Raw genomic sequence first — 13,975 nt, 5'->3', positions numbered from 1 at the left:
TTGGATCTTTTGAAATACTTATCTAATACGAAACTTTACACAATATTTACGAAGACTAAACTTTAACTTCAATTTATGTTCAATATAGAATTGCATAAAGTCTTTTAGATATAAAAATATGTCCATAATGTGCAACTATTTCTGGTATCAAATAATTTAGAAAATTTGAATAAAACTGAGTACATCTACCATATCAATTTGTTAGTCCACTTTAGCTTATTGAGGAATACCAATCTTGAATTTAAGATTAGACAAACATATGAAGTGTTTTATAAGTCCGTTTAAATAAAAAATTTAATTCATCAATACATTTAGAGAAGAGATCCCAAGTGTGGGCGAACATAGACTAATGTAATCAACTAGTTGCGTTTGGAGAGATGTAGTAGAGGCCTAAACAAAACCTTACGTCTAACATAAATTTAGCATTACCGAATTGAGCGGCTCGGACTGTAATTAAAGCGCCAAGGAGTAGAGGGTAAACATGGAAAAAGTCAACAGAGAGATAAAACGTTGGGATTTGAAAATTCCAGCTTATATACATTAATACTGCTTCAAATCCAGAGAAAAATTAAGTGCCGAAGATGAGAGCCATTATCGCATTTCTCCTCTTCCTTTTCCTTACAACAACTACTAGTATTACAGCAACAGCTCATGAGTCTTCCAAATGCAAAGCGTGGCTGGTTCAATCCATTCCCACTGATATGCCCCAACTTCCTCCTGTTCCCGGCCTTCTTTCAACCGGTAATTTTACTGACACAATAGAATTGATGTGAAAATCGTGTTGTCAGAATTACTTTAATGGCTTCCTTTTCTATGTTTCTTAGTGCCTTAATCCTTTGATAGTGAGTACTGACTACTTCCTATTAATGTTCAGATTCCTAAAATTGGCAACTTATTATGTCCACTCTTCTTCTACTTCTTATCTTATACATTTCTTATCTGATATCACTTGTTTAAGATTAAAACATAGTATTGGACTGGTACGTTTTGATTAGAAAACAGAATTTAAGTGACACCAATTTTTTTTTTTTTTTTTTTAAAAAGCTGCTTGCATTAGGCCTTGACTAGTCAGCTTAGAATCAAAGTGCTCAAGTCATAATATCTGTTGGATGTATACACGGTGATATTTTTTGTGAATGACTTCATATACTCCCTCCCGTTTTATGTGATCCACTTTGATTGGGCACATAGTTTAGAAAGAAAGTCTTTTGAAACTTGGGGTTTAAAACAAACCATACATATTTTTCTGTAGCTATAAATCATCTTATTATGGCTAAAATGAAAAGTTTAAAGCTAAATTATTTCTAAATATAGAAAGGTATCATTCTTTTGGGGACAGATTATAAAGGAAAAAGCATCACCTAAATTGGGATAGAGGGAGTATTTCTTTTTTGTTTGAGTGTAACAAAGTGTGCACCTATCTTTTGTTGGAATCTGTTAGCAAGGTTATAGTTAACTCCCATTTCAGTGTGCTGCAAAATCTCTATTCCATGTTTCATGAATTTGTTGGCCTCAGGCTCGGAAACCTCATTGTTTGTCTATATATTGTACACTGAGTGCATAGTTCATTAGCTCAAAGTCTCAAGCTGGAGCTCACAAAGTCAGATGGAAGCTAGTTAAGTGTGTTTCTTTCTCTTTGTAACTTCGTGTTGATGATTATTTCAGCGGATGTCCTTCAATGGCTGGCTGGAAACTCTTCAAAGAGTTTGGACATAATTGCACAATATTGGCAATTAGTACCAAGTCTCTCTGATCCTCGTTCAGGGGATTATGGATACTCAGATGAGAAGTTGCAGCAATTTGGGGCTAACGAAGGATTGAAAGTCTACAAAGCATTAGAAAGTGCTGCAAATCGCAAACTTCCAATTAGGTAAATCTGTAGGTATAGCTAAAGCCTAAAAAACATGAGTTAATTTTATGAAATATCTGCTTGTTGCTGCTATTTGTTAAACATATATCATTAGCATAGGAGGATCGGTGTGAAACAATTCCTGTGGTCAAGGGGTGTTGGGGATTTTGGTACAACCACAGGGGGTAAACTATGTATTAAGCCTTTTACTTGAAATAGCAATATTTATGTTCTTTACCAATGTAAATGCTCCAACTTCTTTTGTGCATGCTTCAGCGTCCGAAGGAAAACATGAGGTGTTAGTTTGGCCTGTATGTGCATATGCTGATTTATCCTATTCCCTTGGAACTAATCACAATTCAGACTTTTACAGCATTCTGGAGTTTATCCCGATTACACGGAAGAACCATCCAACTTAGCATCAGGGAGGCCAAATGTGAAGAATGTTACCTTGCTGCTTAGCGACTGGTGGGGATCAGGTGTAGTTCATGCTAAAGTTTGGATCTCAGACAGTAGAGATGTTTATATTGGATCTGCAAACAATGACTGGAAATCTCTTACTCAGGTAAAACTGATCCAAATTAACAAGAATAACTTTCTCCAAATGTTCCTGATCTAGCAAAAGCAGCTGAAGAACTCTGATAATTTCTAAACTTCAAGAAGAATCGTCATCATAAGTCTAGTGAAGTATGAGTGTTTTGAATGTCTGGTTAATTAGCCTATTTGGGCCCAGCATATAAGATCATGTTGCTGAATAAAACATTGTTAGACATCAAATTCCATCAGAATAAAATGAACTGCTACTTTCAAACATAGAACAAGAAAAACTAGGATTATGGTAGTCTAAGTAGGCTCTCGAGGAAGAGACCATATGCCATGTAGGAAGATTTTCTTTCTGATATTTGAAATACTTTACAAAGTTGGAAATAAGTCGGATATCTTCTCATTGTTGTCCATCAACCACTGCTGTCCATCTCTCTTACACCTGATTCTTAAGTAATCATCTCTCTGTCAATTATTGACTTTTTGCTTCAAACTCCTTTGGAGTATCCGATTTTCGTTAACAGTGAAGAGTAGTTTCATAATCACATTCGTACCACAAAAATGGGTACATTGTATCTTTATAATTTTAATTAAAAGTCTACCTTGCGATGGTAGCAGGTTAGGGAAATCCCTATCTGTACAGTAAGAACTAAAAGCTAAATGAATGGGGGAGGGGGCAATTTCCTTTCCAGCTATGTTTGATGAACATTTTTACCCTTCGTCAATACTTTTAATGCACAAGAAAAGATCCGTTATTTGTTCCTAAGTTGGATGGTTAGATACAAAGATCACGACAACCGGACGAGATCAGTTTGAAATATATCTCACTTGTACTCTACTGTGTTCAGGTAAAGGAGGTAGGAATATATCTCGCTGGTTGCTCAGATATAGCAAAAAAGGTTGAAATCTACTATGACAACCTTTGGAAACTTGCCCACCTTGATGTTTCAGCTTACACAAGATCAGTTTGGGATTCACAGTGGCAGATTAATCGCAAGGTTCCATGTTGGTCCCATTATGTAAATCCTAAAGACAGGTGCAGGTAAGCATAAAATAAATATGCAAATACTCTTTTTAAGTTGCTGGCTTCTCCCCTTGTTCTCCGCATCTTGCAGCAGCCTTATAAGAGTGTGGGGAATTCTTTTATTTTTCTTGCACATAATAATTGCACAAAAAAATAGCAAAAGGGAAATGGAAAAATAGAAGTCATATGCAAGTGCAAAGGTCACTGCTTTTGGCTGTTACCACTTATATACAGGGGCGGATGTAGAGAATGGAATACGGGTTCCTGGGAACCCAGTAACTCTTGCGTAAACCCTGTATTTATATTAAAAATTTACTAAATATTTGTAAATATCTAAATGTGAACCCAGTTATTATTGCATATTAATTTAAAATTATGGTAGGAACCCATAAGCCTCAAATCCTGGATCCGCCTCTGCTTATATAGGTTGAAATTTTTTGCCTTTATGCAATTCAAGTTCATATAACCAAAACAGACTTCTGAAATTAGAACCCAAACACAAACTAAGACCTGCCTGCGAAAAATTCATTTGGGAAACTGCTAAATGCTTTGCTATAATTTCTCCCTTACTCTGCTGAAAGCCCTCCTTCCCAATGTTTAATGGAACAGAACTAGGACTGCACTTCAAACATTGGGTGTTCAAGTTTGGGAAATAAACTCGAGATTAAAAACTTTAACATGATAAAATTTCCTTGAAGTTATCGAGAAAACCTCTTGATGCGGGCCTTACTATTATTAATAGGGTATTATATTGTGTCTTGACAGATCACCACTTCCCAAATGTATGGAGGTTGCTCACATCTCTGGCTACCCTGTATTATCAGACCCTTTTATGTTTCACATTCCCATAGAGACACCTGGAGTCAATGATTCGTTTTTCCATCCTCAACCAAGCTACCTTTCATTTGCTCCTCCAGAGGTATATGGTTACTGCAAAAAGTGTACTAGCAACTAATCTGCATTTTCATCTATTGTGGTGATATGACATTTATCTCCTAGAGGGTGCTTTTTCTTTTTCTCTTCACATTTTTGTTTCCTTATGTGCACTGTGGTAAGTCAATGAGTATGTACATTCCGTCATGTTTATATAACCCTTTATTCATGTAATGAACTCTGCTGAAATGAATGATAAAAATTTCTGAGCAGATTACATTTTCTTGGAATGCCTGAAAATGTGGATCTGGTAGCTAATTTCATTGGTCTGAAGCAGAAGTCAAATACCATGCTTGTTCCTCTAGATATCATATAAATAGTGTTCTTTTTCACGCTTTCATAGGAGGACACTATTTAAACAAAATCTTACATTTCCCACTTAGTCCAAATATATCCTAAACTGCTAATGTGCCTTGCTTGGTAGAAGAATTAATTGTCTAGTTGCAGCTTTATGATTAAAATCAAGTCCCTTTCTTTGTATACATCATACTTATGCTGTCCATAAACTGCAGCTCTTGTTTGGTAAGTACTATACAGATGAACAGGCTTGGGTGGACACCATTAAATCAGTAGGAAATGGAGGAACAGTCAGAATCAACACCATGGACTGGCTTGGTCAGTCAGGATACACAAAAGAAACAGTTTATTGGCCATCACTTTCTTCAGCTATTTCAGAGGTAACTTGTGCTTCTTCTATCTTTTGCATGTTAATCTTTGATGTGCAGCATATAAACATATATCTCTTTTGACTTCTGATTGAAGGTCTCATACTATTTGCATGATTTATTCGACTGCTTGTTCTCTCTGTAATTTTAAATGGCTTTAAGTTAAACTTTACAATTAGGTATTTCCTGATGCTTGATTAAAAGTACTGCTTGTAAAGCTCAAATGCATGATGCATTTTTCTCCTTGAAATGCATGATGCAGTAAAGCACTATCTACTGAGAAGTAAATGCAGTCTACTGATTAAATTTTTTCTTTTCACACTGCACAAATTTGCTAGTTAGTTCATAAGGTCTCCTTTTTTGTATCGTTTGACAAATATCTATGTTGCAATATCAGGTTAAGTATGCTGGTAATGTATTGCCAGGTTTGGAATCAAATATTGTGATAGACCATGTGAAAGTTCATCTATGGAAGCTGATCACGTTTTGCTCGTATTTCTTAGTGAATGTTGCTTCCTAGTTTGGTCTTCAGTTTTATATGCTTTTGACATCTGAGAACTCTTGTGGATGCTTAAGCGTGTATAACAAATAAAAGGAGAGGGCCTGTGCAAAAGACAAACTGCTTGAAAATGAAGTCACTTAAAAGAATAGTTTAATAGGGGACATGCAGAAGACCAAAGGATATGTAGGGAATTGTTAAAATTGCAGTCTACTCATCCAGGTCTATTAATGCTTGTCATCTTTAAGTGAGTGATTGTTTTCCTTGGCGGCTACATAGTGGCAGCACATGGGAGAAACTGGGAGCTATGAGCTGGAGATTAGCTAGGTTTCTTGCTTCCTACATTACTGTCCATTTAGATGGTTTCAATAGGAAAAAGCATCTGGTGGCCCCAGTTCACTCTACAACAACAGTAAAGGTCCATATAGAGCCTTATCGAATGCTGAAAGCCAATATGTTGTTAAGCATAAGCAGTACCGATTCCCGGGTTTATAATATCACTAGTTTTTCAGGACAGGATGCGTATGTCCTTGTTTGGAGATTCAAGCTTTACCTTCATCCCGCGTGTAAAATTGGTTATAACCTAATCTTGCTGTAATTTTCTAAATGCAGGTTGTCTTCTCCAAGAGCGCGAAGATTCAAATACTGGTCGCAAAGTGGGCTCACTTTATAAACAACACAGATCAGTATCTAAAGTCATTGCTTTACTCCAACACCCTGTGCTCTTCTTCAAAGTACAATCATTGTTCTGGTAAAGTCGAGATCAAGTATTACATTGTTCCAGGATACAATTCAACTGGACCTGCAGCACTTAATGGTACTGCCACCGGGAATATGTATCCTGGCTATACACGGGTTAATCATGGTAAATATGCAGTTAGTGATACGCGTGCACACATAAGCACCAGCAACCTGGTGTGGGACTACTTTTACACGACAGCAGGCGTTAGCTTTGGGACATATCAACCTGCTATTGTTTCGCAACTTCAAGAAATCTTCAATGCTGACTGGAATTCGCCATATGCAGTGCCAGTTGAACCGATGGAGGAAGGTCATGCATGTTCAAGCTGATGAAAAAAGAAAAAGAAAAAAAAAGAAAGATTGGCTCAGAGTTCTTCTCTGACACAGTTTGACACAAGTGGAAGTTAAAGGCATAGGAGAATGATTAAAGTTATTGAATCCAGATACTGCAGGAGTTTAGGTTCTTACTCCATACCATTCATTTCTGTGGACATTATCGCTTGTAGAAAACCTTTTACAATTTATTCATCAAATAAATCTGGTTATGATTATGCAGCACAACTTATCAATTTTAAAACCTTAAACTACATAATAAATGAGATGTAAATGACAGAGACGCTCTTCAAATCTATATATATATTAAAGGAATAAAGTTACCATATATAGTTGGCATTATAGCTAAGCCAAGTGGCAAGCTAATAAATGTCAATAATATATGGTAACTTTATTCTATATTTGACTATGTTAGTTAAATACAAATATATATATATATATATATGAGAGAGTTTGAATTAAAAAATAATTTTGAATTTATAGATAAAGTTTTAAAATTTGAATTTAAATTCAAAATAAAAATTTATCTTTTTTTAAATTATTTTATCATATTTAATTCGGTTAATGATCATATGCAATCATGTTAGGAACTTTTGTTATATTTTCTAATTATTTAAATACTACTTCGCCTCTGGCAAAAAAAAAAAATTACTTCATATAACTATAAAACTCTTTCACATTTAAAACCCTGGAATTATAGTTGTTTAAAACACTGTAGCTAGATTTGAATAAAGTAAATTTATTTTAAAATAAATGTAATATATAGGGTACACGTCTATGTTTATCCAAATAACAAAAAAGAGTTTAAAAAATCGAATAAAAGTTTACTTACATAATGAAGTAAACATACATGCCAGAGAAAATACATCACAAAAATTAGTTAATATTTAAAAGAAGTTGTTTTTTTTTCTTTTTCTTTATGAAGAATATTTGTTTGAAGAGTCAATTTGTATAAATGAACATCAAACAATTAACAAAACTTTGGTTATACAATTGCTATTATTAATTCAATTTAGAACATTTTAGGAATTGAAGAGTATAAGTTGGAACCCCTTCATTTAGCTGTAGTCAAGCCAATATTGCAAGGGTATAATATTTTTTTCGTTGAAGAATATTAGTTTTGAATCATTAGATTATGTGATTTTTTTTTTCTTGAACTCAACAAGAAAGATATTGGTTTCTAATTGATACTTTCTATAGCGATTTTCAAGTGTAACAAAAAATATATTTTATAAAAAAAAATTGGTATGATGTGAAATATTTTTTTTAAAATGTAAACAAAATTATTTCGAAAAAACTCTTTACTTTTTTCTACTTTAAAGATAATAAGAATATAGATATTTTCAACATTAGTAGAGATATTTTAAAATTATTATAATAGAATTTGTATCATGGATAAACTCAAAAAACCAAAATATTATGGAATATTTACATAAATATCCAGCCAGATTTATTGTTTACTTTTTATAGCTAATATAAGTAGATGATATGCCGACAACACACGATTGTACACATTATATATGGATTGTATAAAAATTACACATCCTTCAATTGTTTAATTTAAGTGGTTGGGTGAACACCTATTTAGGCTGATTAAACAAAGCCAGAAGAAAAATATGGAAGAATTTCAATCAAAGACTAGAAATATAAATAAAATTCTTATGTAGACAATTTCATTAAATCTCGTCATTTTATAGTGAAATAAATTAATTTTTTGTAACAAAAGAAAGAATGATATAAAAAATAAGATAAAAGAAAAAAAATATAAAAAAAATATATGAAAGATCTAAAAACCAGAAATAAGAGATGGCAACGAATTTCTTCTGATGGTTCATCTTTGTTGAGTATAAAAAATTTGAAAGCTAATCTCATCGATTTCAAATATTTTTTTTAACTCAAGTACACAAACTTTAAGGTTATTTACATATAAATCAAATAACTTAGTTATTTAATATGGTTAACGTCAAATATCAAAATGGGGTCATACTGAAAAATAAATTCACTGGCTAAAGAATTTTTTAAAATTTTTAGATAGCCAACTAAAATGAACTTTGAATAAGGATAATATTTTAACTAACATTATTATAAAAATAATTATTATTGAAAAATAAAATTTTAGAAACTAAAATCATAAAAAAGAAATATTTTTTAAGAGATATCGACACACCAAATAAGAGTTCAAGTAGTAGTAAAAGAGTCAAGTCGTATCCAAACAATCATTCATAGTCTCAACATTTGATTGTTTTGCCATAATCATGAGTTATTATTTCGCTTCATGATTATTTTTAGGATCCAATGACATCAGCGAGAATTGTATCGAAAAAGAAAAATAGAGGAAATGGTTAATTTTTTTCATGTAATGTTTTTTATTAATATCTAATGATTATCTATATTTACCGAAAAAGTTTAAATTGTAAGATTATTTACATATAATCCAAATAACTTAAATAATTAACATGATTAGTGTCCCGCGGGTGCTAATACTAGTTGTCAATTACAGACATACGTATCTGGTTTGAAATAACCTCCACACTGCTATAAACTTTTCCAATAAGATTTTGACAGATGAAATATGCAATCACTTTTAGAGAAAAAGACCTAAACAGTCCCTTATGTATGAGGTAGGTATATTTGATCCCTTAGACATATACCAGTGAACATAAATAGTCCTTTAACTTTGTCAAAAGGGTCACTTTTGGTCCTCATCAAGTGACACTCTTCCTGTTAAGTGTTAACTTTGTAAAAAGAGGGTCACGTTTTGGTGGTCCTGAAGCGACACGCTTCAACTAACAGAACTATAGAACATGTAACGGACGCAGATGACAATTGCTGAACTCAGTTTCATAGTATAATTAATGTTTCAGTTTATCCATTGACATAAATTAAACAAAATTAAAAAACCGGAACAAGATCAAATTAATTAAATCTCAACAAAAGGCATTTGAGAGTTTTGCATGTTAAGTATCTGCGTGAAAAGTTCACAATCTAGGTACTTAGACTTTCACTCTTATGTATGTTTGCTATTTACTTTTAACGAGCTTTCTCAAGAACACAATCCAAAAGTAAAAACGCTTTATTAAGAGTATGAAAATTAAAAACAACAAGAATCCTAGAGTAGAATGTATATGAGGTAATATTTTGGTAAATTTATATGAGGTTCCACCAAAGGATATGGTGCAGTGGATGTGACTGCTCCTCTCTTAACCATAGGTTTCGATTCGAGCCCTAGATATGGAAAAATCCTTGGTAGAGAGCGCTTCCCCCCGAATGGGGCCCTACGCGGTGCGAATTCAAATATAGTCGGGCTCCAATGCGGATACCGGACACCGAGTGGAAAACAAAAAAAAGTTTATATGAGGTAAATTAGTAAATAACTTTGTTGAATCACACAAGTACAGCTGGCCGCTATCAAAGAAACAAGAAATGATGAAAGAAGCATAAAAATTATACGGAAAGACAAATACGGAACAATGTTTTGTAGCAGAATTCACAGTAATTGGACATTGATGTACCATTTGCACATGGTCAAAAGGTACACCTACTACCAGGGAAGCCTGTATAGGGTGCGATAAGGCATCTACAATAGACCCAACAATCACTCCAATTACTATCGGAGATGCAACTGCTTTCACATGATATAAAATCATTAAGTTGAGGGAGTAGTTTTCTCTCGAGCGGTAAGAAATCATAATGATTAACTTCTCGTGTTGCCAATATTTATGTCTTTGGGAACCATGGCGCGTTAACTGAAATATTTCACAATTATAATTATCAAAAACAAAAATCAAATAATTGATGGTTTAACATGAGAAGACATACATTCGAACGATAGACATACAAACACACTAACACCTGTTAATGCATATGAAATATTCATGCAATAACATTTGTAGCTACATACGTATTGACAAGCAGAGAATAATGTAAAATTAATGTAATTTAAAAGTTAAGAGAGACGTCTACTGACTAGTTGTTGCCAGGAGAAGAATACAGAACACAAAACTAAAGTTGAGCAATACCATGTTAGGAACAATATAAGATGTATTATGAGATTTTGTGTGAGCATTGCATCCTAAAGTGAACAATTTATAGATCCCTCGTGAATGAATTGGAACTCTCGCATGGACTACAGTTATTTTTTTATATTATTTTTTAGTCAAGTCTTTTTTTGTTCAGCTAGCTTGCACTTTTAAATAATCTACCGAGTATAATTTAGTGTTACTTAGAGTTGTTTGGAAAGTCACCTTAGAAATGAATTTGGGTGTAATTATACAGTTTGGCATGTTTGTTCGACCAGGTAATTACTTGGTCAACATAAAATTGGGTGTAATTGGAGGGGTGTAATTACACTCTCCAATTCTCAAAGAGGAGGTGAGAATTGGTGGTAATTACACTGTGTAATTACAAGGTTGCCTTTTAGTTTCTTTCCTTTTTGTTTTTATTTTAATTTATTTTTTATAACTTTTTATTTCTATTTTTTTTATTTTGTAATTTCATTTTTACTTTTTAATTTCTTTTGAAATTTTAAAATATTTTTTTTTGTACATTATTTATCTTTTATTTCTCTACCTTTACTTCTTGTGATTCCATGTAATTGCTTGTATTTTATTTTTTATTTATTTTATTATTCTATTTTTTGAAACTATACCTCCTAATATTAGAAATAATGAGTCATTAACAAACTTGGCATATAATGAATGATACAATTAAAGTGAAAATTCGTTGTTGAATGTGGTTATAAACTTATTATGTTTCCTAATCTTAAGTTGTAGTGGAGCTTACTACAACTTAAATTGCGTTATATTCATGGTTTCAATTTACTTGTTTTAGTAGTATTGGCTCACATTGCATGTTGTTCATTTTTTAGTTAGGATTGATAGTTTAGTTTTGTCAAAACATTTGAATAATGTTATGACATTATATTTATAAATATTAATTTATTTTATCAAACATGGATTCCATGATGTTCTTACAAAATGTATATTTTTAGTTTTTGTAAGTATCTAAACTAAATATTATTAATTTGAATATATATATTGCGTTTACAATATTAGTTATAAATATATGATTACTAATTAATGTATATTCACGAAAAAATATACATCTTAAATATAGGCCTATATTTATTATACTAACTTTTAAGTTTTGATAATTACTTCATTTAAAATTTAATTTAACTGTGTAATTACACTTGTGCAACCAAACAGTAAACGTGTAATTGGATTGTAATTACACTATGACAAATAAACAAGTCATCGTAATTATACAACTGTGTAATTACTAGATTGTGTAATTAGTGCCCTAGTAATTACACCAATTCCAATTACATGGTGGCTTTTCAAACAGGCTCTTACTCTCTCACATATTCCTGAGGAAAAAAATGCATTAGGTATATAGTTGGAATAGGCCATTTTGACTAATTAAGAAGTAATCCATATTAAATTGTGACTCTCCGTTGCCCTAATAAAAAGTATCACTTGGCCCGATATTGATTCAGAATTTTTGGAAAACGCATATTGGGAATTAAGTGAAGATACATCCATTCCATAGTATAAGATCTAAGTATATATTTATTTGCACCGGATGTTTATACCAAACTAAATAATGAATAGTCAGAATCAACAAACTAAATTAAAATAAATATACATATCATTTAACAATGGTTAAGTGTTAAAAATGTATATACAAGACATATGTCTTCATTTGTTGGTTTGGTGCAAACATACTGCCTAATGACTATGAATCAAACATATTAACTTTATTAAAGGACATTGTACACACCCTCATTTAGGATTTTAGCCGATTTTCTGATTTTATAGTTAACTAGTAAATTTATTCGCGCTTCGCGCGATTATGAATACCATCACTGAATTCCTACTTCATTTCTTGTAAAATTTCTATCTTATCTATATTGCTAAAAGTATTAAATCCCAAAAAAGTAGTTATATTTAAAAAGTAAAACGTTTAGCAGCATGTATATTTTTTATTACCCTTGATCAGAATCACAGAGAGTATTTTTTGTTCATTTCTATGAACTAAAGCCCCAATTCGAATTCTTTTACGTACAGAAATATTGATATTTTAGAAAAGAGACAAATATATCTTTTGATCTAAGAGATAAATGAATATTAAAATATGTAAAATAATAATAATAATAATAAAGATCTATAGGGAAAGGATAAAAGTTTGATGATGCAAAAAGCACATAAATGAATGTTGTCTAATCAATAAATAATTATAGAGGAAATGGAAAATTTAAGTAGTCTAATAGATTCTTGAACTTTTAAAATATGATGAATGAAAAGTTGAGGCAAAAAAAAAAAAAAAACGAAAAATTAGATTTGTTGGTTTACCCAAGAAATCTTGTGAACCGTATTGTGCAGCATTCTCTCTCCTTTCTTATCCAATGAAAAACCTCTTTCCTCATACTGTTATCACCAAATAATAAGAGTCAAATGTTAGATTAGATATTTCAAATCCAGGAAAAAAAAATGTTAGATATTTCAAATATTCATATGTAACTATGCTACAACTTCAGAGTTCAAAGAATTCTTCAAGATCTAAAAGACTCACTTTTGTAGGTCATTTTCCAAGCTAAAATACTTCTACCACACGGAATCAACAAAAAAAGCATATATGAAAAATTTTATGCAGCTGAATTGTGGGGTAATCTGCTAACTTAGCAAGGGATAAGAAGACCAGTATATGGATGGACTGAGGAACTAGCATGGGCTGAAAAATGGCTGAAGAGGCAAAATGCAAGAACTGAACTCTACAAGATGACATTGGCAGCATGTGTATACTATGTGTGACAATGACAAAATCTCGGTAGAGATTCACACTAAATCAACATTGCATGTGATTGAGAAGAAGAAGAAGACGAGTAAAAGGAGAGAATAGCTAAGAAGAAAAAGAAGTCGGTTATTTTCTCTGTAGAGGTCGGTGCAGTGTAACTGCCTTTAATACAAGACCTCTCACACGAGTCACATGTGTGATGAGGGTAAAAAGACTAAAATACCCTAACTATCTAGTAATACTACTGATTATTCAATATTCCCTCTCAAGCTGGAGGTTGGAATACATCCAACACAAGCTTGAAAACTAAGGAATGATGTTGAGCTGCAGACAATCCTTTAATGAGCAAATCTGCAAGTTGCATTGTTGAACTAACATGGTGTGGTGTGAGGAGCCCAGACTTGATCTTCTGTCTTACAAAGTGACAATCTATTTCAATGTGCTTGGTCCGTTAATGGAAAATTAGATTTTCTGCAATTTGAATGGCTGCCTTGTTGTGACAAAACAACTGGACTGGTTTAGAAATTGTCATCTTCAATTCTTCTAGGAGCCTTGATAGCCAGGCAACTTCTGTTGTCACTGCTGCCATGCTT

At 32.4% G+C, this 13,975-nt stretch overlaps 1 protein-coding gene across 1 annotated transcript; it reads left to right on the top strand.

Annotated features, from left to right (window-relative positions):
• Positions 1-343: 343 nt before the first annotated feature.
• LOC104227546 (uncharacterized) lies at positions 344-6,815 on the top strand. The gene is made up of 7 exons (XM_009779808.2): positions 344-741; positions 1,666-1,870; positions 2,213-2,414; positions 3,241-3,434; positions 4,182-4,335; positions 4,862-5,026; positions 6,126-6,815. Exons 1-7 carry the CDS (start codon positions 582-584, stop codon positions 6,582-6,584), a joined length of 1,539 nt encoding a protein of 512 aa, XP_009778110.1. The 5' UTR covers positions 344-581; the 3' UTR covers positions 6,585-6,815.
• Positions 6,816-13,975: the final 7,160 nt, after the last annotated feature.

This window comes from Nicotiana sylvestris, chromosome 8, assembly GCF_000393655.2.
Source record: "Nicotiana sylvestris chromosome 8, ASM39365v2, whole genome shotgun sequence".
Taxonomy (NCBI): domain Eukaryota; kingdom Viridiplantae; phylum Streptophyta; class Magnoliopsida; order Solanales; family Solanaceae; genus Nicotiana; species Nicotiana sylvestris.
Note: the sequence above shows the minus strand (reverse complement) of the source record. Positions and strands in the feature narration are given on the sequence as shown.